At 37.7% G+C, this 25808-nt stretch overlaps 1 protein-coding gene across 1 annotated transcript in view; it reads left to right on the forward strand.

Annotated features, from left to right (window-relative positions):
- Window positions 1–25808, forward strand: part of PTPRT (protein tyrosine phosphatase receptor type T) — a gene marked incomplete in the record, with an annotated part of 259610 nt that overhangs the window by 214491 nt on the left and 19311 nt on the right. Inside the window, 6 exon segments of the mRNA XM_072403721.1 lie at window positions 13305–13392; window positions 16258–16334; window positions 16417–16453; window positions 19259–19356; window positions 19694–19810; window positions 20484–20638. Of these exon segments, the coding sequence (XP_072259822.1) occupies window positions 13305–13392; window positions 16258–16334; window positions 16417–16453; window positions 19259–19356; window positions 19694–19810; window positions 20484–20638 (572 nt within the window).

Raw genomic sequence — 25808 nt, forward strand, 5'->3', positions numbered from 1 at the left:
CCTTGTTCGGATATATTTCTGTAAGTTACAGGTCTACAATTTAAAAAAAAAATTTCATGAAAAACAGTGTACCGCTTTTGGTACAGAAATCTAGACCTCAGTGAAACTCCCAGGTGGTTAATTAGGTTATATTTAATGAGGTGTTATGTAATGTTACGTTAATGTATGCTTGCATATTAAAAGTGTAAAATTAATTTATTTATTTTGACATTTATTTATTATTGGATATTTGTTTGTTTTTTACTTGAATAGGTAATTTATTTAATGTTGGTTAATAAACGGTTGCTTGCCAATTGAGTCCAACATTGCTGTTTGTGTATTTAATGGTGGGGGAGTTGTTGGTAAGCAGGTGGGGGTCGGCGGAGGTGGTGGTAAGAGATAGGCTAGAAGGTACGAGCTACTCTGGTCATGACCCCGCTGAGCCACGAACCACTGCTGGTCTCTGTGCTCTCGCGGACCATCTGTTAGATGACCGGAGCGGGTGTTGGGGACCTCTGCTCTATGGAACATTTTGTATATATTTATGCTAATCATACACATCTTTACAAATAAATTACATTATTCTCCAAGTTGGCTTTGGATTATTTAACATGACTTTCTTTTCCAAAGAACAAGACTGCAATTGATATTTCTCTATCCAATGCCACTTCTATGGCAAAATGCAGTATTCTAACGTAGCCAGTCAGCAATCAGCTTTAAGTGCTGAGGTTAGTATTCCTGATGACAGATGAAATGTAAGTGGCAGTTATTTTTACAACATTCTTTATATTTATAGGGTATATAGGGATGTACAAGTAATATAATCATATCAATATAACAATATCAATATAACATAAAAATATCAATTTTTAATATCAATATAAAGTAAAATAGGTAGAAAGAAAAACAAAAAGAGAAATCAGACATATGACAACAGAAATAAAATGTCAATGGCTAAACAATACTTCATAGCATAACAAGGAGTCAGAATAGAGAGAGTGCAAAGTCATAGTACTAAAACAAGTTTTATAGTTTCTTGGCCCTCAAGCCAACAGCCCAGATGTATATGGAAGGAGAACGAGGAGACGGTCCTTAAGTATTCCAGTATGAGTTAGGATGGGGAGAGAAGTGATGTCCAACGACCTTTTCCAATAGAACCAGGTTGAGTTAAGTTTAGATCCTCTGTCAACATTATTTCTTTAACACCTCTAAACTATAGACCAATGGAAAGGCAGATGGGAGAGTTCCAATGTATAGGAATGCATGCCCTAGGTGCCACAAGCAGTGAGCTATTGAAAAGAAGGAAAAAGGCAGGAGCATCAGAGTCAATAAAACTTTGAATGATGGCCCTCACATCTGTCCAGAAAGTCTGAATGACTGGGCAGGACCAAACAATATAAAGCATGGTGCCTTCTGCTGTATGACCTCCAGCAGAGATTGGAGACCACTGTATTTATCTGTAATGAGTGATTGCATGCTGTCTTTCTCTATTGTACCCTTCTTTTTTGTACTTTTATGGCCTGTAGTGCAATGTCCCAGAGCAACCAACCAGAACTTACATCTCTAGATATACTAAAGTGATGATAGGAGGGAAATGATTGGTTGCTTTGGTTTACAACAGCTCATCATCCTCACCCACAGAGCCATGGTACCTATTTCATGAGCATCTTTCCAGCCCTCTCATATCACCTCTCTTCAGCCTTTCTTTTTTTCCCCATTCCTTCTTTTTTTATCACAGTCACCCCTCCTTCCCGTCTTATTTCCGCAGCTTTCTTCCCCCAGTAACTCGGCATTACAGAATAACTTTATAAATATGCATCAGTTGGTCCTCTCACCAGAGCTTCTATTTGGAGATATTGAGGGAATTAATGGGGGGAAAGTCAGCACAAACCGCGCGTTTCTTTGCTTACATTCAGAGACGATTCAGAGGCTTCAGCTGCATTTATTCGCTGCCCGAATTCTATTTGTTGTCAAGGAAACCGGGCTTAGGAAACCATGATTGCTTATGCTGTGTTTGTGGCGTTCACACAGCTTGCAGACATCTTTATTACTGGGCCTTAAATATATGTCATGAATTCTGTGCGGCCAAGGCTACAAGAAGATCAGTGACATTCTTCTTCTGTGTCAAAAATCATGAATGTAATAATGAATGGTGGGGGCCCATCTCGGGTCTGCCTCTTGTGAAGTGTTTTCGATTCCTATCATCCCAAACATTTTATTATGACAAAACTGTATCAGTTATTTTGCTGGGGGCAGCTGACAGTAACAGAGCCCCATTCTGCTTAAAGCTGAACTCAACGTAGTCAAATTCAATACACTAAAAAAAAAAAAACAGAATAACTTTACATAAAGATAAACTCAAATTTGTCTTTATATTTGCATCCCGTCCACAAAGTGAGGGGCAGTACAATGAGCCAATCAGACTCCATTATTTTGTATGTAGGGGTCCACCTATCTCTTTTGCAAATACTTATTATCAATCACAGACATTCTTGCACTTTACAGCTAAGCTGCAGTTAAAACTGAAAAGGAGTGTAAGATCGGCTTGAGCTGTCTTGCATAATTTTTGTCTCACAAGGTTGACAGAACTCAAGAATAAATATTCTGGAAGATAATACAGTTCACATATTTTTCAAAAGTGCGTTTAGCAGTTTGCCTGGAGCTCATCTTTGAAGATTATCTCCAATCAAACATTATTATGTTTAACCTAAAGATGAACTCCAAACAAACAGCCAAATGCACGGTAATACAAGTGAAATACATATATGGAAACTGTTTAACCTGGTAAAGAGTTTGTAATAGTATTCAGGCTTTCTTGACATTTACAAATCCCTACTACACATCAAAGCCAGGCTGGTGATCTACAATTGAATTTTTGACCATAGACGGCAATAAAAGCATTCTATAAGAGGGACAAAAAAAGAGCTTGTCCCCAGAGACCCAAACTAGGATATTCCCTTTTCTCCTTCCTGGTCTTTGGAATAGAGAGTGAGGCCAGTCTTCCCAAAGGAAAAATTGCATTCTTATTCCTCAGCACATAATTACCTACATTTAAAGATGCCTCCGCTGAATGGATCTAGAATTAAACATGAGGCCATAGACAGCAATAAAAGCTTTTAGGTATGGAGAAAAAAAGTAAGAACTTGTCTCCAGTGGCTCTAGTTAGGAGATTCCTTTCCCCTCTTCTCTTGTCTTAGGAACAAAAAGTGATGAGAGTCTCCCCAAAGTGAGCATTGCATTCTTCTTGTGCACATTGCTACCATTTGGTGAAATCCCTACAGTTGTCTTCTTCAGAATGGATCCAGATTCAAACTTGTGACAATAGACGGCAATAAAGACATTCTTGGAAAAAATGTTAGAACTTCTCCACTGTGGCCCTACGTTCTCCCCAGGGGGAATATTGCATTCTTGATCTTCTGCACATCCCTATCCCTGAAATATTGTGACAGGTGTTTTCTGAATGAATCTAGACTTGAAATTTTGATCACAGAGTGCAATACAATTGTGCTAGAGGGAAAAAATAAAACTTGTCCACAGTGGCCCTAATTGGGAGCTTACCTTCACCTCTCTTGTTTTTGGAACAATGAGTGATGGCAATCTTCCCAATTGGAACATTCCATTCTTCTTCTGCACATAGCTACCAGCTGGTAAAATCCTTATGGTTAGAGGTGTCTTCTATATAAATCTAGATTTGAACCTACGGTAATAGACAACAATAGGAAAATTCTGGAGGACAAAAAAGTAATACCTTGCCACCAGTGGCCCTATTCGGGAGATTCCCTTTATCTTCTCTCTGGTCTTTGGAATTGCAAGTGATGGCAGTCTCCCCAAAAAGAACATTGCATTCTTAATCTTCTACAGTTGTCTTCTTCTGAATGGAAATCACTACATTTATAGTTGTCTTCTTCAGGATGAATCTAACATTGACTATTGACGACAGTAAAAGCATTTGGTTAGTGATAAAAAAAGAACTTGTCCCCAGTGGCCCTACATAAGAGATTCCCTTTTTCTTTGTACTCATTGAACAAAAACTGATAAGCAGCCTCCCCAAAAGGAACAGATGCATTGCATTGCATACATTGCATAACTTCTCTGGTCAAGGCAAATAGATTTTTAGCATTTGAGTTGAATGCTACATAAAATCGTTGTAGTTTTATTTTGGCCAGAGGTTTTTGCTGTCAAAGCTGCAATGTGGGTTATCATTATTTCATATTTGACCATTTTCACCAAGACAGAAGAAGATTGGAAATATAAAAGGTAACAGTTGTTACTAAAATCAGAAGTTGGAATAAATCTTCGGACACCCGTTTTGAGGCCTATTTCCCTCACTTTGCAGAAAGTTACTTTTACTCGGGCAAAGAAATGGGAAATAAAATTGACAGGGGTATTAACCCTTACCTGTTTCAACCAAAATGTAGAAAAAAGTTCTGGATAAACAATATATGTCTATGAACACACAGTCTAAAGCTGGCCATGAGACCCCCAAGGATGTGCAGGATCTGTCTGATTGTGTGAAGATGTCTTTAGGTGAAGCTTCAGGCACAAACATAAAAACTCAGCTCATCCTAGCATTCATCCCTTTGTGAATAGAGATGGCAGGAGAATACAGACACCTCCAGCATCAGCTTGTTTCAGGAAAACAATAGTAATTGGAGTAGGTTCTTGAACCCATCTTTCCCCTTTCGATCCGAGAGATCTGGGTAGACAGTTTTGAAGGTGTTTAGAGACTGGCAGGATCAGGAAATAGTCATCTTAGGTCTGTGGCCACCTTAATTCATATTATCATTTCATGCTCATAGCTTGTATGTTGGCACTTCAGTTAATGCTCAGTTTGTCCACTTACACGTTTTCCCTGCATACCCAGCAAGATTGTTCTTTGATTGCTCCGGAATTATTTGTCAATTTGACCCTACGTATGGATGTCTTTGCCGCAGCCGCCTGCAGATAATAAGACCAGATGGATGAGTGGATCCCATCTCGTTTTGAAGCATGCTTCACATTTGTCATTTCTCGTAGGGATATCCTATAAAACTGGAGAAAGGAAAAGGAAAAAAAGGAAAAAAAAATCTTACTAACGCCTGTAGTAAACCATTCCAGGTAAACTATATATATATTGCAAGGAATGTATTCAGCAGGAAACTGCTGTTTGTTTTGCCATACCCTTTTCCAGAGTGCTTGGTTAGCTTTTATTATCATCTGTACATTGAGAAGAGCTGCAGTTTCTGCATTGCTTTTCTGCATTTTCCCATACCCATAAAAAGTATCAGAAATGAAAAATACCAGAAATGAAACTCCTATTAGAGGGGACTCTTCAAATGTAACTTCTATCTCACTATGTAGACTTTTGGGAAAGGCAGTAAGCCAATCATATAAGTAGAAAATGATATTTTAGCATAGGTACTGAATACCTCCAGTTTAACATATTTAAAGAAAGAGCCTTTTAAAATATTGGATACGTTTGAAAAAAAATGATGAAAGGTAATTTGTAATAACATAACAGATTATGTAGATTAATACGTTTTCAAATCATATTTAGCAAATCTTTCTTTTTTTTTTTTTTACACTAAACTATACTGGTGGTGCCCCAAAGGTTATAGCCAGGTATTGTATGTACCTGCCCTTATGATACTTTTTAGACAGTTAAAAGTTTATAAAACGTGTGATTCAGTTTTTTTCATCAAGTGTTGTAAATTTCCTTTAGGTAGAAAATAAGTTTAGATTTTCTTATACTGAGAAAAATATGGAGACAGCCAATTCTAATTACCTTTTAAAAATGCTATTGCTAGAACTCTTTGCGCCTTAAATACGTTTTGAGTTACTGACCCGGAACAAGCAAACACAGTAAACAGTAAGAGTCTTGGATCTGATTACTTGCTCCAGATCAGTGCCTCGGAAAGCATAAAAGTAATTGAATCAGCATGGCAATCAGCGAGCCAGCATTTTTGAAGTGGGGTCAGCTATGACCGCTGCATGTAAATTCTCAGCACAGGTTTACTTTAAAGTGAAAAAAATGAAATTAATTAAATTAAGCATTCTTTACAAAGAAAAGAGTTACTAATTAATGTTCCACAAATTGTGCTTTTGATCTTTGCAGTGTTTGAAAGATAAGCCCGATAAGATGCTTAAGAATCTTAAGTTGTGGTTACATCGGATGCTTGGTCCCCCGCTGCATTTTTTGGTTCCATCTCCTACCTCCTCCTTCTGATTTCTTTGGACACTTGGGACTGAGAGGAACCACAACTTAGTGGTATGGAAGGGAGGGGTGGTACACCTGGCACCATACCATGAAGATTCTCAGCCAATGTAACTTTTCAACAGGGTGAGGATTGGTAGCATGGTTGGTGGAACATGTAAAAATTTACTTTTTTCTTTAATGAGTGTGCTTAATAAAAATGTTCATCCAACAACAAAATTGGGTTTTTAGCAATAGTGAGAGATCATATGACCTCAGTCTATGTGGCAGTTGATTATATGCATCACAGATTTACATTTTGCCCTCCTGCTGTATTAGGCTTGTCCTCAATGGATATAGAAAGATACTTGAGGATTGTAACTTGATGGCAGCAGTGTGTGTATTGCTTTCTGTGAATCAGACTGGAAAAGTCAAACAAATGTGTGTTGTAAGAGAAAGAAACTGATAAGAGCCCATTCCATTAACCTAGCTTAAATTAATGTGATTTTCAATAAAACAAGTGCAGATTAGTTCAAGTGTCAACAAAGCAGGACTTAATGCAATGTTTACTCTAATAAAAAAGAGCAGATAAGTAAAAATCAATAATGTAAATAAATTTGAATTTCTAGGATAGCAAGTACTAATTTCAATACAACAGTGTAGATAAAAACAGACAGCGGGAAAATAAATAAGAACAGACATGAAGGCCATATGGAGAATGTTTAAATAAGGCTATAAGTATAGCAACGTGATATATCCAACGCACTGTATTGTCGGCTGATACTCTGAACATATAAACTGCAACGATTCTTAATAAAACTGATAAGGCTGGAGAACTGCAACACTTACAAACCCTATAAAGTAAGAACAGCAGAATGGAATTGTCAAAGCAAATATGTAACTTTAGAAATAACTGAGCTGGTGGCCATAAGCAGGCACATTTCTGTTTAAAGGGAAATTAAAATGTACACTTGTATAATGTGTTTTAGCACTAACACAGTTTAAATCAATATTGCAATGTTTAAAATCTATTCTACTCATTCACAATTCCATATTTTAATTACTACATTTCTGTTGTTGAATCCTTGGTGAATCTCTGGTGATCATATCAGAGGAATATATCAATTCATTCAAGACAGAATAATAGGTTCTCCTAATACCCCCTTCCCCTATACTTCCCTTTGCTGATCCAGCTCTCTGTTAATCCTGGTAATTTGGGTATGTTGGGGTAGGTGGCCTTTTTTTCCGAACGCAGTACTTGACCCTGGGCAGCCAGTTTAAAAAATATTTTTTTTAGAATCCAATTTTAAAATCCAATCCAAGTCCACTTGAACTTTAAACCACCAAAAACATTTCACCTTTCCTATCCACTCAAATGTATTTTCACCAGAAAAGCAATATTTCGATCAAAGCTCATAGCTGAAAAAATGTTGCTGTATTCTAGGTAATCTATATTTAGATTGCTAGAACAATAAAAGTATTTCAAGAACTTTTGGAAGCATAAATTAAAAATGTAAGGAAAAAACATGACAACTACTCCCCATTACGGAGAAATAGACCCTTATGGGTTGCGTCTTTGGCCTAGTAAAAGAAAATGATAAAGATGGAAAATGGTGGGGCACAACTGGAATTGGATTTCAATGCTTGAAATATGGCTCCATCACAAATATTTACACTCCCAAATATTTGTTATGGCGTCTGCTTTCATGGTGAACATCATAGAGTATTCTTAGTTCTCTATAATGCCTCTGTGGTTCAAAGCCATCAGACCAGTCCTAAGAAAAGTCAATGCCTTTGCGACAAACAAATCCTTAGATTTTTCCAGCAAGATATTACTTTGAAACAATCAATTCTCAGCTACCTTTAGAAGATGTAAAAACAGCTTGATGGGCTATTTTCTTTTTTTCACTTATGTTACTATCCAATAATATGTTTTCCTAGCAAATAATCTAAAGCCTTTGGTTTAAAAAGACCCTTCTGGGATGAAAGGAGACTGAGCATCCAGCTAGCCTTTGAAACAAATGAGTCTACAGCTTTAGCCATCATGGCCAGGTCAAGTCCAGTTGCCTTAGTTTCACATCCATGGCTGTTCTTTTCACTGGTCTCCCTTAGATTAAGACGCCATTTTATTGTTGACATCTTCTTTGGCAGCTCAGTTGCTTGCTGTATTCCTCTGAGGATTTATGCGATCACAAGTCTTTGAAATAGCTGCAGCCTCCAGCTAATCGCAGATAAAGTGATTTGCATAATTTTAGAACTATTTGAAGCCATCGTACATGCTAAATAACTGAGAATATCCCTCTTATCTGATTGGACACACTTTAAGTATTAGATATACAACCGCAGTCTTCTTACATTTTTTATAGGCTGGAAATGGAAAGAGTTCAGTGCTATGATGCATAACATATATTCCACTTTAAATACAGGGACGTATAAGAGTCAAGAACGGCAACATCAGAAAGAAAAAAATGACAAGTGTGCAAAAAGAAGCCAGCGTATAGAGAGAACCAATTAAGTGTCTCCGTTATATTGTTTATATTTACCTATCTATCTGGGGGCATGTCTGAATGTTGATTTCTGGAGATATATTCTACAGTAGTCTTCACATTTATCACATTTGAATGTCAGATGCTTGGTCCCCCCTATGCACTCAATGATTCACCACCAGAATCCTAGATCACTATTGTGCCTTTCATTGGAGGGCTACCTGTAGTTAGAATCACAGCATACGAAGGGTAATTAGGCATTTATTGCTCCCACGTGTTGGACACTGAAAGTCTTACTAGAGGCTCTTAGAGTTTAGGCTCACCACCCGCCAGAGAGGTAAGTATTCAGATTTTTATAAACTATTTGTAAAACTGTTCATTTGGGAAGCAAAAGCACTTCCTCTTTAAAATAAAAAAAATCTAATAGCTATCAGTATTGACAGCTGTTGTAAGATCCATTGGCTTTAATACTTACTTTAATTAAATTACAGACCTTTAACAAGTATTCAGATCAGAAAAATCAGTCAAATGTCAGTAATATCTATTTCAATCTTGGATAGAATTTTCGAAAGGAAACATGAATATGGCATCATCCACGTTTCCAACTCTTCCTTTTTCAGTAAGGTTTCCCATCACTTCTCTTTTCTTCCTTGTTCTCATGCCTGTTATATAAGGGTATAACTGTTTTTTAACAAAGTATTTTGTTTGCTATCATGTAATATTGAAGGCATGTCTGTAAGGTAGTTTTAAATGGTCATTTATGAGCACAGATAGGAGATCTAAAAGCAAACTAACAGCCTGACACTCAGTCTGACACAACAAGAAGAGAATACAAGTAAATATTCATGAATCAATACCCCCTTTAGAAGTAAGGCTTAACTTTTATAAAAGTTCAGGATTGGAGATTTGAATTATTATAGATTTTTTGACTAGTTCTGTTTAAACTAGCCTGTCAAAACATTCACAGTTCACATTGTTCACTAGAAGACAACGGGCTAATGACATCATTATTAAGGTAAAAAATATCTTCCTGCAAATTTATGAAAAACATACTGTATATAGCAATTGACCTTATATACTGCCTGGAAAAAAAGTCCCTAAGCCCACGTGTTATGATCTGGGGTTGCTACATGATTATACTGATTGATTAGGTTTATCTATCAATGGATTTTTAATTCCCTGATGGCACAGCATATTCCAAAATGACAATGCGAGGATTCATCATACTGAGATTTTGAAAGAGTAAATCAGGGAACATGAGACATCTTTGTCACACATCACACAAATCTTTGGGATGTGCTGGAGGAGACTTTATGTAGCAGTTCAGTTCTCCCATCATCAATACAAGATCTTGGCAGAAAATTAATGCAACTCCGGAAGGAATTAAGAATTGACTTTTTTTTGGTCAGATAGCATATTAAAACAAAGTTTCCTGAACCCATTGTCTATTGGCCTATAAATTGGTTTCCTGAACCAATTTATAGGCCAAGACAGGCTCAGGTCTTCCCTGATAGTTCAACTCTCTCTCATTGGGTTATCCCTGTGCAATAATTCTATACACTGTTCTCCTATAGATCCAGTGAAGGGGGCAGGGCTTTATTGCCCTGAGATCACTGGAAGTAGTAGTTGGACTTTTCAACACAAACTCACCCTTCAATGTCCAGACAACATATAAAAGATGAGGCTATAGATACAGACTCCTGTCCTACTGTCTGTAACATGGAGGAGCATGGGTCCAAAGTCCTTAAATATAGCTAAGAACACGGTCATTAATCCTATTCAGCATAAGCAGAGGGTCACAATCAGCTCACAAAAGATAATCCAAAGATACTTTTTAAAGATATCAAAAAGTTATAAACAAAAGACTTTTAATTGTCTTTTTATACAGACCAAAAGGGACCAAATAAAAGTTGCTGCACATTCCATCCTGCACTGCCATTTTTCCTTTCGGCACCATTGAAAGCTAGCTGACTTTTCTGGTTCTTGCACCTAGCACCCTGTTGTCAGGTTTATAAAGGCTTTCTGGGGTATGCAAAGTGAGTGTGCCGAGAGGCTGCAGAGAGGATGATGCATCATTTTCACCAAGGCAAAAATCAAGCCAGAGGTAGGTCCAGTTGAAATAAAGTCAGAGAACTAAGAGTGGCTTTTTAATATTGTGTTGGATGGGGAGGCCCTAAAATAAGGCATGATTTGCTAGAAGGGGAATAAATAGAATGGACACAGATACAGTGGTAACACGGTGCTAACAAGGAAAAGAATCCTCAGCTCTGAAATTTCTGATGACATATTTATAAAGTAGGAGCCGACAAAAGCCCCCCTCCAAGACCCCGCTGTTTGATAATACTGTCTGTTTTCCCCTCGGCTGCTTTGAAGTGGGATGGAAATGAGCTGTTACTGCTCACGGCGGCTCTGCTTGGAGATTAACTGCTATTAGGATGCTGGATCCTTTAAAGGCAAATAGACCTCTGATCAAAGCGGTGTTCCCAATTAACCGCTCATTACCTGTCTATCCTGATATAAAAAAATCCTCCGCAATAAACACAAAGCGTGCTCGGCAAGGCCTTGTCTTCTTCTCAAAGGCACCTGTTAACTACTTAGCAGTCGCGTAGACGGATGGCACACAGAATATTTTAAAGAAACCAGCACTGCAGAACAGCGGAAAGGCCATCGCTGACCTGTCTTTCTTAAAGATGTTTGTTGAATAGTTGCCATGCTGATCAAGTATATTCACTACTTTTTACTGAGTATGCAGATCAGACTTTCTGGCATAACTTTTATATACCTAATCTTCATGCTGGCCCTGGGCCATTGAGTCAGAAGGGATTGAGCCCAGACATAGGGCATTTTATTTGGGGTTAGCTCCATATTTCTCTTCTGGAAACCTAAAGAGATGATAATTGTTGACCAGCTTCTGAAAAAGTTAGATCTATGGCTCTCTTTGGCTTAAACTCTTAAAGGCATTGTCCCACGACAAGCAGGTAAACCAGGAAAATGGGTCAGTAAATTGTTTTCAAAGAGGACCAAAGATACCACATAGAGTTGATTCCGTGTTGGATTTTAAAGGCACATATCCTCAATCAAGTAATGGTCACACAAATCTTGTGTTGATTAAAAACAATATATTTTAATTACATTTTATCCAAAAAAACATATACATTTTGCCAAATTACAACACATAAAACATTCTTAGTATATCCGATTGAGATCCTAGTACAATCATCAATTCACATTTGTATATAGATGAACACGAAACATGAATATTTTACGCAACGCATTTCGCGGTCATATAGCAGCTTCTTTCAGGGGTTATTACATGGTGCACATAAGCCAAGTATTTTTGCTTGGAACAATCACAGTATCACAACCAATGGATTCTATACTTCAACCTTAGATAAAGGAGGTCCAGGAGGCCATTATTATATACCCAACAGTGGTGTTAAAGGAGTAAGAACCAAGAGGTGTTGGGATTTGTCAAATACAGGTCTTTCACTAACAGAATAGTTGGTACATGTCCTGAGAGCACTGTATATGGTAGACAGAAAGTTTGAAAGGGTTCTGACTGATTACAAAAGACAATGCTTTTCCAACCCGACCTCTGCCTATTTGCAGGAGATATATTTCATTTTCCAAAGTTGTGCAAAAGCATGGCCAAGTAGAGAAGCTTGTCCCATGGCAGCATTATATAAAGAAGGACCTTGTTCTCTGCATGGAAGCAGCGGCCTTTTTGCAGAGGTTCTCCGTTGAATCAAACCAATAGTTCTAAGATCAGCAAAGCTCATACCTCCGGCTGATTGGAGAGTCCTAGCTTTGACTTAGCAGGGGGAATTTTGTACCCCTACAGAGACAACCGCTGCTTCTACACAGAGGGCAAAGGTCTTTCCATACAGGTGGCAGGTGACAGTCTTTTACACAGGCAGTAAAACAATGAACGCCTTTTGTTTTCATGCATCTGGAATACATAAATCTAACCTAAAATTTTAGTTTATTTGGACTGTAAATTACTGAAGGCAATGGATCAATAAGTCAGCAACGAAACAAGAATTTTCAGAAGGGGAACCAGCAGTGGGAAACTCCATACTTCAAGAGTGTAGGTTTCTTTTAGCAGGCAGTGAAGCTGCTGGCTACATCTGTTAACAAAGCACAGATAATCTCACCAGGAATATGTATGAGAAGTACAAAGAAGAACAGAGCCTGTAGCATGTGGTGACCCCAGATCCACTACAAAAAGCATATACATGAGTTTCCATTACTTTTCATATCTCATTTAGAAGTTGATGGTAGGCAGTGCCACTTCTAGACTCGTACTAAGGTGCCGCCATTCCTAGACACCAAGGAATACTGTGTCAGATGTTGCAATATACCATGCTAACCCAATGTTCTCCGGGCATCAGTTGTATCCTCCTGCGCATAGATAGAGGAAGCAAGTAAACACATTCTGCAACAGAAGAACATCAAACAACTACATGTTTTACAAACTTAATATAAGTGTACAAGTATCTATATAAGTAAAATAAAAATATGTTTGAGTTGTAGACACTAACCTTGAACATTTCTGTATTGCTTTTGTTGTCTATGCCTTGCAAGAATGCACCTAGAGATAGGGTGGGTAAACTAAATTTATCACCCATATAGAAAAACTAAACAAAACTGTCTTTATTTCTTTGCAGGCACTGCCCGAAGGCCAGACGGCATCCTGGGATACTGCAAAGGAGGATGAGAACCGCAACAAGAACAGATATGGGAACATTATCTCCTGTGAGTTTGACGCTAGCAGGCAGGATGGTGATTGTCTTTAACTTATCAGACCTTTTCATCAACACCCCCTCTTCACCCAGTGCATGTGTAAGGTGAAAAGATCCACATGGAATATCACATTTCATTAAATTTTAGTTTAATAATTTAGGTTTAAATTTAGGTTAATAGAAACTAGGTGCTGTTCTAATCTATACAGTTAATTTCCTTGAGAAAGCAGCAATGGCCTAAGTAGAAAAGACGTTCCATTTCCAGCATTCTGCAGAGAAGGTCCCTTGTTCTTTTTGGAAGCAGTGGTCTCTTTGCAGAGATATAACACACCGCCTACTGAGTTAGACCTATAAATGCTGCAATTAGCAAATGTCATGCTCCTTGCTGATTGGAGAACTCTAGCTTTGATCAACAGAATAATTCCATTATCTTCCTATTTGGCCATATCATCTAATGTGGTTGCCACATCCCAAATCTAGACAGAATAACTTCCTTTCCATATATTTTTAATTATAGGGACTTTTTAAGCATGTCGTATACACACCACAATTTTTAAATCATGTCAGAAAACTTTATTAAATAAACAAACCATCATATTAAAAAAACACAATGTTATATATTATCACATACAGTTAACAGTGGAATAAACTGTTTTACAGCCGCATGATTTAAGTGTCTCCAAGCATAATATCTGTTGACGTGTTTCGCAAACCTAATAGTCTGCTTCTTCAGGAGAACCAAGAAACCACAAATCACCAACATTCATAAAAGGTTTACACTCTTACACCCAAATTTTGTTTTTCCACATTTTTCTTATGCGCTGGAAACCAAACTTCACCTAATAAAATCAGCACAACAAGGGAAGGGCAGCCTAAAGGAGGACAAGAGGGATCAAACTTTTCTGTAGAAGCTAATAAGGAGCTTCCATGAGACTGAAGACAAATAGTAATTCTTAGGAAATTAACCCTTAGATTCAATCACTTCTATTATTACCATTCATAAATGCAAACACATACATGTACACCCCATGTATATGTGCCTCTCTTGGGTTGGCATGGGTCTATTTCTTATTGTTCAAATTAATTATGTATTTTCTTCTAATTTACAGAGAATTATCTCCATACTTGCTATCTCCACCCATAAGGTTTTCTAGGTTTTCTTATCTGATAATATATCTAAAAAAACCAAAGCTAACCTAGCATCCAACATGAAAAAAATAAAATAAATCATGTTTTAACTCTATCTTTTATTCTATTCTCTCCTCAATTCTTTGGTCTAATTTCCCTCAAAGGATGATCTACCATTTATTGTCATAGACATCAGTTTTGATCCCCTAGCCCTATTGCCAAAACATCAATTTTGATCCCCCTAGCTCTATTGTCATAAACTTCAATTTTGAACCTCTAGCTCCTGCTTTGTTTTATTATGGTGTGTGTCTGAGCTCTGCAGAGATATCACTGCTTCAACACAGGGAGTAAGGGGCCTTCTCTGCAGCATGTTGGCAAAATGAGTTTTTCTACTTTTTTTTTATTAAATACACCTGCAAAATATTTAGTTAATTTAAAATAAAGGTTCAATTGGGTTGTTGTTTCTTTTACCCAACCTTTTGACAGATCAGATATTGAAAGGTAAAGTCATGACTTTGTAAAGTTAATATTGAATTAGTATTTATCACCCATATTTTTCTGGGTGAATTCCCCACTGTCCCTGGGGTGGGGGTTACACACAATCTTTAGTTACCTGGTGTTAACATTAATATCACTAAGAAACATGATATCTTTACAAACATTCCACTTAAATGAAGGTCTCTGTAGAATAACCATGAAACTGCCATTAAAACATAAACATTTCATTTAACCTTGCTTGAATACTTTAAAAGCCTGTGCAAACAAAAGGGAACAGGCTTAAAATCCACACCTAGTGCATTTACAAAATGAATTGTCTCTCTGTATCAGACAGTGCCTTACAATATCATATGTGTAAAATAATGATTTTACTTTGTGGCGTGAAACTGTGCATTGCGGATACAGAGTAAGGCAACAGGTTCTCTTTAATGGCTTCCCTAATGGCTGCCCTTCTCCCACACCCATGTCTATCTGTTCAGTCTTGGGAATAGATAGACATGGATAGACAGAAAATACCCCTGTGCTTGAAACTAAAGCCTGCACCAGTCATGTGACAGCACTGGGTACCTAAACAGTCAACCACTAAACCTCATGGTCACATGTGGTGACTCATATGCGTCCATATACTGAGACATAGCAGGTATTTTTCTTCAATCCCAGCACTTAATGAAATAGGGTGCGTGTAGAAAGCTTATGTAGGAGTCAAAAATAGAACTGTGGCAGGACTATGGACATATAAATATCTACATCTATAATTACAAGTAATTATCCTTTAAAACAAGTCTTCACTAAACTCTGGAGCTACATGCACTGTAGAGCAGTTAATCTGTGTTGGCTTTAATCCTTTATACTTTTTCTTAACTACACTTTTCAGAGTCTGTTTATCAATAAATTTCACCCAGGAATCAACTAACATTTACCCAAAATATACCCAATATATTTCACATTAAATTCAATTACAAAAATTGTAGGAAAGTGAAATTGAGTGAAATTAGCACTGTATATAAATCATGTTTAGCCCTTTATATTCCGACCTCTGTTACCCATCAGTTCTCCACTTAGTAAGTATCTGTAATTTTCAAAGTTTGTTTCAATCGTAACGCCTGTGACTTTGTCACTGACTTTGTTAGTAACTTTGCCAATGGTGACATGTGTCATTGTCAGTGAACCGCAAATGACAGAGAGCGTCGCTGATTCCTGGCTGTCAATTTGCAGTTGACCTTATTGTGACATCTTTATGTCTTTCCCTCAGATGACCATTCCCGGGTGCGACTGCAGCTGATAGATGGAGACCCGCATTCTGATTATATAAATGCCAACTACGTAGATGTAAGTTGCATAATTTCCCTGGAAGCATGTTGGATTTCACCGTACTTTGGTCTAAATATTGCTATTCCTTCTTCTTATGCAGGGTTACCATCGTCCTCGGCACTACATTGCCACACAAGGTAAAGAAAATCTCTAGGCTCCTTTTCATTTGTAGTCTTTTAATTACCCAGGAACTTTAAAATGTGATTAAAAGCTGTATTTTGTTTTAGTTTATGTAATATATTATATATTTATATTATAAATATATCTTTATTTTTTTAGAGTTTATATTTTTTTAAGATAGGCTTTTCCTTAGGTTACGTACACATGTGCAATAATTCAATAATTGTTGTTGGAAATGAGTGATTAACAATTGATTATCCGATAATCATTAACAAAAAACGTGCACAACGACTGGCCAACTATGCCGATAAACAAGGAATGTCGCTGGATACGAACGACCGTCCTGGAAGATCTCTGTGGGCAACGAACGTTGCGTTGTGTACGGTCGTTCAGTGATCGTGGATGGTTCTGTGGTACAAGTCACTTTCTGCATCCTTCAAATGATCCTATCTAGTGTGTGTACATTATTGCTGGATTATATTTGAACGATCGTATCGTTTCAGCGTGTACAGAATCACGAAATAATCATGAATAATCGTTGATCTGTCGTTAGTCGTTCATTTTCTAACGACAACTATTGCACGTGTGTCCGCAGCCTTAGGCAGCCACTAGTACAGAGAATTCAACAGAGTAGGCTCTACTGGTTGGGTTTCACAGGGTGGATCTCAGTAGGTTTTGACCCCAGCCCAAACAGACATGCAGGTTGAAAGCACACTCACAGAACAATATTCAAAGCCCATTCACTTCTCATCTCCTCATGTACCAATGTAGTCCAAGCATTTGGTAAAGCTACAGTGGTTTCATTGCACTAACAAGAGGGTCATGTCCAAGAAAAAATAATTGGACAGACAGCCTCATGAGGTCATCAGGTATTTAACCTGTCCTGCAATAAGGACTTTAAAAAAGATCCTCTGCAGTAATACTTTCCATAGTTTTTTCTCAACCAGGGTTCCTCCAGAGGTTACTAGGGGTTCCTTGAGCAATGGCCAGTTTGTGCCGCTCAAGTCAGATTAAGTAACACCAATGATGTTTATGGCTATCTGTAATATTCTTCCCACTGACCACCAATCTAAAGTACTATGAACTGTAGATATAGTAATTATAGAAGGGGCTCCCTGAAGACCTGGGAGGTATAGACAACGACTGGTCCAACTAATAATCTTAAACTTTTTTTAAAATTTCCAAAAAAGGGAAAACAAATGGGAGAAAGAAGAACAAATAGAACTCTCTTTTAACTTGTAATTATCTCTGCTGCTAACCTCAATGCACTTCTGTCAAGGGCAAAAACCCTCAGATGGATGGATACTAGGAACCGGTGCTTATTGCCAGGGGAGAGAGGAGTGCCAGGGCTTTCTGGCTACAATTTATGAAAAGTGTAATAAATAAAAAAGATTGATGCCCATAATAACCATTCACATTCGGCAATCATTTTATAATATACAAGGGAAAAAAAATAATCCAGCAATTATTATCACCATTAATATTGTTAGTTTATAGTGCTATCATTTTCCACAGTGCTGTACAAAGCAAGCAGTCTAAACAGGGTGAGCAATACAGATACATCAACATTTTTATAACGAGATTGCATATTTTTACAGATGTGTAAACCCGCAATCCAAAGGAATGAGGGGTATAAGCAAAATGTAAGGTGAAAAAACAGAATGTGGGACAGCGTTTGTTTTGTCTGATAGTGGAATAGTAATTCTATGTACACATGTTAGATTAAAGTCACTGGAAAAGATCTTTCTTGATTGTTTCCAGGCAACAGTAGTACTAATGAGTATTGTACAAACAGCAATGTTTGGTCCTTTGCACAGGAGAGGATAACTGAGGGGCACCCTGCCATGTCCTTCCCCATAGTAAAGTACAGCTGTCATTCTTGGACAGATATGAACAACATTAGTGGACCATTGTACAGACACATTAGCGTGATTGTGATCATCCTGGGTGACAAATATCTAACGTGTACACAGCTCAAGAAAGGTTTGATCAGAGGCAAAATGGCTGGAGATGGTTTTAAAAGTGACTTGTGGGCCAGATTTTTTTCATATTTTCACAAGAAGAAATGCTTTAAAATAAACCTTCACTGACCTATGTAGCTTCAGGAATTGTGGAGGAAATTTTCAAAGTTCAGAGAAGAAGCACTGAAGTTTTTTAAGTCCTTCTCTCCTTCAGCTCACTCTGCTTTCTATTCTCAGAGCTCTTTTTTGCAATACATTATAGATTATAAGGCTACACATTAGCTATTACAAGTCCAGTACAGATGCTCAATAATAGTCATTGGAAATTATGTTTATGGTTGTGTCCAGCTAAAATAAAATAACAAGCACTGACAGGTGAGGATTAGTTGGTAGTAACCTGCTTTTTTATTCCCATAAGGAATCAACAGAGTTGGTTGTAAAGTGAACTAACACATATCACTTAACATTGCTGGTGGACAGCAATACAAACACAAAAGTTTTGTACAAGACTATTATGAATATTCAGCTAGGAGAGGGGAGCAAGGGGAGCTAAGCTGCTAAATCACTGTTGAGAGAGTAAGGGGGATGGAATGGTTATGTCAATATAGATACAAAAGGAAAACTTAGATGAGATATGGACTTGAACAACTTCTGTTCTTCTGCTTTGAACTTTGATGTTGAAGTGCTTCACCATACCTGCAGCTAGAAAGGTCAGTTAAGACTTTTTATCACTTGTATGTGCAGCTGGAACCTTTGCATGTACAATAGTTGTTCAACCCTTTCTTAAGAACTGATAAGACCAGCTTCCTGTTTTTGTTTGCACTGCTTGATTTGGTCTTCCTTGGTATCGTTGCTGTTTAGGTCCAATGCAGGAAACCGTAAAAGATTTTTGGAGGATGATTTGGCAGGAGAACTCAGCAAGTGTGGTCATGGTGACAAATCTGGTGGAGGTTGGAAGGGTAAGAAATAAAAATATGTAAATAACAAATAAAAGAAACAGCCATTTTGTAAGATGACAACAGTAAGAATTGGAAACAACAATGATCTCAACAAAGATCATTTGCAAATCAATGAAAAATGTAAAAAGTAAAGTCAGTAACATCTGTTGCCTATAAGACCCGATCCGTTTCAAGTTATCATTTTCTGTGAAAGATAGAAAACGAAAGCTCACAATTGATTTGATGCACTATTATATTAGGTGCACTAGTCTATCAAGCTGGTTGTTCTTAGCAGCTACTTATTTAGAAATAACATAGGATTTTTGTGGGTTATTTTGTGACATTTACTTTTCTGTAGGTTAAGTGTGTCAGATACTGGCCTGATGACACTGAAGTATATGGCGACATCAAGGTGACCTTGATAGAAACGGAGCCTTTAGCAGAATATGTAATTCGGACGTTCTCTGTGCAGAAGGTAGGAGCTTTTCTTGCTATAGTGAGTTATGTTTGAAAATATTGGGCTTCATTTATCAATGGATCTTTGGAAAAAAATCAGTATTGCCCTAGAACAGCCAATTAGATATCAACTTTACAAAAATAAAAGGACAAATCTCATGGTTTTAATAGGTATCAACCTTCCTTTGGGTGAACCATAAACGTTCCCATCCAGTTGTTTAATAAATCCAACATTTTGCCATGGTGAATAAAAATAGAAAACATCAACTATTTTACAACTCCAGGTAAACTAAATAAAACAGTTGCATAGGTTGGACAATGTTGATTACCTTTTCAAATGATTGGTTCAAGGACCATTAGCTCCACCACCATGTGGATCAATTGGAGTTATATGTCCATTGAAACACAATGTCAAGCTTCAACAGGGACAGCTGACAGATTGTAATTAACTTATACCATTAAAAGTGATTTGGCCGTTGTAACAAAACTTGTCTTTGGTTTTGTCAAATGCTTCTTTTGACTTGCAGTCGATTAGGTTCGATCGGACCGGACAGCCAGTTGGATGAAACACGAATGTATGTGCAAATATACAACAGCACTTAATCTTGAGGAATCTTGAAATATTGATTTGTATTGGATGTATTCTCCTTATTTTTAGTGGTTTGTTTGAGGGTCTTTTTTTTTCCCCCCAGAAAGGGTCACATGACATACGGGAGATTCGCCAGTTCCACTTTACGAGTTGGCCAGACCATGGGGTTCCATGCTATGCCACAGGCCTGTTGGGCTTTGTCAGGCAGGTAAAATTTCTCAATCCACCAGATGCTGGACCCATCACTGTGCACTGCAGGTATCAGCTGTCTCAATTTCCTTTACACAATTGACAATTTTGCTGATTTTTCTTGATTTTTCTCTATATGTTACCATTTTTTCTAAAGTTCCACTTTTAAGTTTTCATGATCAGGCTGGTCATTATTGTTTGTCATGGAGAAAGAAGAGAAAGTAGGTGGCAACGTCCTACGATGGATCATGGATAGGTGAGTCACACAGGTTTAGTCCTGCTTTAAGTTATCTTCTATTTCCAATGCCATTAGATATTCACTAAGCATTTAATCCAACAAATGGTGCACCCTTTAGGCTATGTTCAGACCGGCGGCAAGGTTGAGGTGTGGTTAACGATTCCTCAAACCACTGAACCACTGCCTAAGGGAAGCCAATACTTGCCCAAAAGAGAATGGACAGGGGTGGCAGTAAGCAGTTTATTAGTGCTCACTGCTGCCCTCTATTGATTCTTCAAGCACTGTTTGCCAGTGTGGCTGGCCACGGTGCCACCCACTGGGAGCCATTAAGGAATGCTTGTTCCGGTCACAAAACTCAACCTGCCCACTTTTTAAGGCCACTGCTATTCCTAAATATCTATCACCTCTTGTTGTTAGTACATAGATTTTTTATGGAGGGGTTCATTTTCCTTTGTTAATCCCTAGCTTAGCCTAATATAATTATTATTGTGCCATTGTACTCACAATTTACAGTGCTAAGGAAGATTTTGATATAAATCAATAGTAATAAAAAAAAATACGACTCCACTGATACAAAACAAGAATAATTTACTGTCAGCATTAGTGCTCCCCAAACTTGTTTAAGCTTGTGGCCAATAATAATCTGTAGCCAGCAATGGGGAACCACATAAGGAGGTCGATTTAATATAAGTCAGTCCGTCTTACCGAAAGCCAAGTGTTTTGATATTTTATAACAGATGCTATCATCACTTATGGCGGGATGCACATTAGAATGCAAAGCAAATTTATTTGCTAAGAGCCGTCTCCATGAAAAATTACCATAGCATCATGCTGCATTAACACTCAGTGATGTACATTGCCTATCAAGAATAGTTTTTTGTCTTACACATATTCCATGGTACATTTAAAAATAGTGTTTGCTGTAGTTTGCTTTGAAAACACATGTATTCCATGAATATGATGTGTCCTTGTATGTGTGAAGACCAAGCTTGTTCTTCGGGGGACTATGTAATTTAAAACCAAGAACACAATTGTAACATATTGCAGCCTGCTAGACCTTGGATTTAGTAGCTGTGTTAGTTTAGATTTTTGTTTCCTATTCTTTCCTCCTGGTTATTCATTCAATAAACCACTTCTAGTCCCTGGGTGACAACACTGACGTGCTATACTGTATCTATGGAGAAGTAACTGTGTAACCCTAGGGCTCATTTCAAACCCCAGCTGGATAAGGCATGTAGGTTCTGTCCACTCTTGAACAGCCAGCTACTCCCATTGTGTCTGATTTGTTAAAGCTCTTCAAGGCTGGAGAGGATACAATTTCAACAGTGAAGCTGGGTGATCCAGCAAACTTGTAATGGATCTGGTCCAAGATTGAAAACATTTGCTATCAAATTGCAAATGACTTTTATGAAATCCATTCCAGGTTTTCTGCTCCACCTAGCTTCAATCATGAAAGTGTATTCTCTCCAGCCTTGGAGAGCTTTATTAAATCTGGCCCATTGACTCAAGAGCAATGGCAGCTCATTGCAGTTGGAACATGGTTGCTTTGCAAAAGCAGTTTTTGCCCAGAATTCAATGTGGTACAGAGGATCACACTCAACAGCGCAGTATTTGACTCCAAAAAAGCTACTATATTGGCTCCCAGGAGCTGCTAAACACAACATTTTAGACCGCACACCTAAAACAGCATGTAGGATGATTGTGTAACACCTACTCGTCTTCATAATGTAGAGGGAGCATTCTGTCATTCTCCAGGGTAACTTGGGCTAAGTTAAAAAGGAACTAAACCCACAATAATCACCTATGCCTGTTCCATTGCAGGGTGCTACCATCTTCCTTCTTTTGACAGCCTGTTTAGGCTTTTTTGAGTCCTAAACCACTGTAGGGGATGATAAAAATCGAGTGAAATAATAGTAGGATCACTAGTTGTTTAAATATAATATTTAACAGACCTAAATGAAGCAAATAAGATAAGTTGATTGTAAGGATGTATGCTTGGTTTACGTTATGGTGCAGGCAGACAACTTTTTTTTAACTTTTTTCAAGTTTGCTGTATTCTATTATGTCTTGCTGGTAAAATTAAGAAATCCCATCTCAAATTGTTCATTATGCCTAAAGAATTAGAATTATTGTACAGTAGAGTATACCAATGTGCATGCACTTCGATCAAACACAAAAATATTTTAGTATGACATTTTTTTTAATCTGATGGCAAAAAAATAGCCAAAGAGGGCAAAGAGTGGAATAGGTTAATTAGGGCTTGTTAGAAAAAACAAGATGTTATAAGAATTTAAATAGTAAAACTTAAAAAAAAAAAAAACATCTATGTTAAAAAAAAAAAACCTACACTGGTATTAGGGTTCTCCTAATATGATATCATGTTTTGTTCACATGCTAACAAACACAATGCACAAAGACTTGTATCATATGATTATTTACACACATTGGGACCTCAGCTGTCAATCAATCAGCAGAAACCATCAATTATACTTGTGGACAACTACCAGCAGGGAACAGATCTAGGATATAATTTGTACAGTGTACATCTCTGGACCCCTAACTGGTTAAAATACAAATGACCCCAAACCATAATAGTTTCTCTTTATTTTAATATTATTATTAAACAGCATTTATATAGCGCCAACAATTCATGCAGTGCATTTCAACACAGGTCAACATGTCATTTTCATCAGATATAATTTTATGTAGGTTTGTTGTATTTTTAATGTGGATTTTAAATCTGTGTTCAGCATGTCCAGTTTTTGTGATACAGCTAAATAAATATTGTGTGAAATTCGGTATAAATAGCCTTAACATATTACAACATTTATTGAGTTTTCTTTTTTTAAGGTTAGAGACCTCACTAACTGCAATTGATTTCATTTGTCTTCATGCCTAGAAATTGCCTTAATAATCCAGACAGTTTCTGTTATGTGTGTGGTTCATTCACGACGAAAGCACAATGTCACAAAATTACCACATAACTTAAAAAGATATACAAATTATATTTCGGCTCTCCACTTGGTGACCAGAATAAATCTTAGTCTACATATCTCATCTGCACCAGTTGTTCCAACGGACTGCGTGACTGGCTAATCGGCGTAAAGCAGCAATGCCATTTGCAATCCCAATGGTGTGAATAGAACCGAGAGACCATCTAATCGACTGCTATTTTTGACGCATCAACAAAAGTGGATTCTCAGGTAAAACTAAGCACAAAATTGTATATCCCAGCCTCGATTCTGCAATTAGGCCTGTTCCCCATGATGATTCTTTGCCAGGTCCGGTACCGCCAATTGATGGACTTGCTTCTGTAGAAGGTGATGGAATGCGCTGGCAATGCAGCTAGTTACAACCCCGAATCATCTGATCCTGACTACTTAGCTGATGAAGATTCAGAACCAGAGACCTTTACACAAGCAGAGCTGAATGATCTCGTTCTTGATCTAAATCTCTCCAAGACAAAGCAACGTTCTGCACTAGTGATGGCTCAATGTGCTAATGTCATGATATAAATGCACTCTTTACCAGTTTGTCCCAAAAACATGTTCCATCTGAATGGCGTATCTTCATTGATTCCTCTAAAAGAAGCCAGAAAGCAGTCTTACTGCATAATGGTAATGCCTAACCAAGCTTACCGATTGCCCATTCCGTTTACCTAAAGGAGTTCTATGACAACATAAAGTTACTACTTGAAGCAATCCAGTATAAAACACACAAGTGGAACATCTGTGGGGCTCTAAAGGTCATTGGCGGCTTGCTGATGGGAATGCAAGGAGGATTCACAAAATATTGCTGTTTCCTATGCCTGTGGAACAGCCGATCTACGGGAGACCATCATGTCAAGCCATAGATAAATCAAACTCCATGGGTTTTCAGTACCTTGTTGAGAAGTTTCCAAAATGCAAAAATGAAGGAAGGGATATTTATAGGGCCACAGATCAAGTCTGTTTTGTACGATGATGTTTTCAAACAATCTCTCTCAGCAGCTGAGCTAGAAGCTTGGGATGCATTCAAGTGGCTGTGTGAAGATTTCCTGGGCAACCATAAGTCTCCTGCATACAGGGAAGGAGATCAGAATCTGCTTGATTCATACCAGAAACTGGGTTGTCGCATGGCATTAAAAATACATTTCTTGCACTCACATCTAGAATTCTTCCAGGAAAATCTTGGTATGGTGAGTGACGAACAAGGAGAACGTTTTCACCAGGACATTCAGCTAATGGAGCATCGCTACCAAGGTTTCTGGAATGAAAGTATGATGGCTGACTACTGCTGGATGCTGTACCGCCACAATCCAGACAAAGGTTACACAAGAAAACTCAGAAACTGCACGTGTTAGGGAAAAACTGAAAATACATTTGGAAAAGTTTGCTGTGATTTCTAAAGAAATATTAAAACTGATTTTTTGTTGACCTGTCTTATCAAGGGTTGCAAATGGCAGACAGATGCAAACAATGACACAGGAGCAAAAGAAGACCCTGCCTGAGAGAATATACAATCTAATCTTCCATGTAATTAGCTCTTCTAGGAATAACATGTAATTTCCAATTTCCTATTAAGAAAATATTTACCCATAAAACATTTTGAGCTAATACTGGTCAGTGCCTCAAGTGAGCTGGATTGAGAGAGCAAAGAGAGTTTATTTGTAAAGCAGGGACTCTTATGTTAGCAAACATCCTGTGACATTTCAAACTGCCATTTAATCTTCCATGATTTTGCCTTCCCTTGTCATACTTTCTTTCCCGATCAACCCAGAAATGATTTTGAATCAAATATTTTTCATTACACCTTATTGATACATCCAGTTGGTTAGCTGTGTAGTGGGTGCACCTCATGGCTGGTGGAGGAGCAGAGTTCTGTACATAGCTTCTTGGGCCAGGACCCTTCCTCATGCAGACCACGTTAAATAACACTCAAAAGCTATGCTGATCCTCTGTGATTGAAATTCAATAAATGGAAGAAGAGTCAGGGGCGGTAAGGCTGGGAAGAAAAGGGATC

This window comes from Pyxicephalus adspersus, chromosome 3 (genome assembly GCF_032062135.1).
Source record: "Pyxicephalus adspersus chromosome 3, UCB_Pads_2.0, whole genome shotgun sequence".
NCBI classification, from domain to species: domain Eukaryota; kingdom Metazoa; phylum Chordata; class Amphibia; order Anura; family Pyxicephalidae; genus Pyxicephalus; species Pyxicephalus adspersus.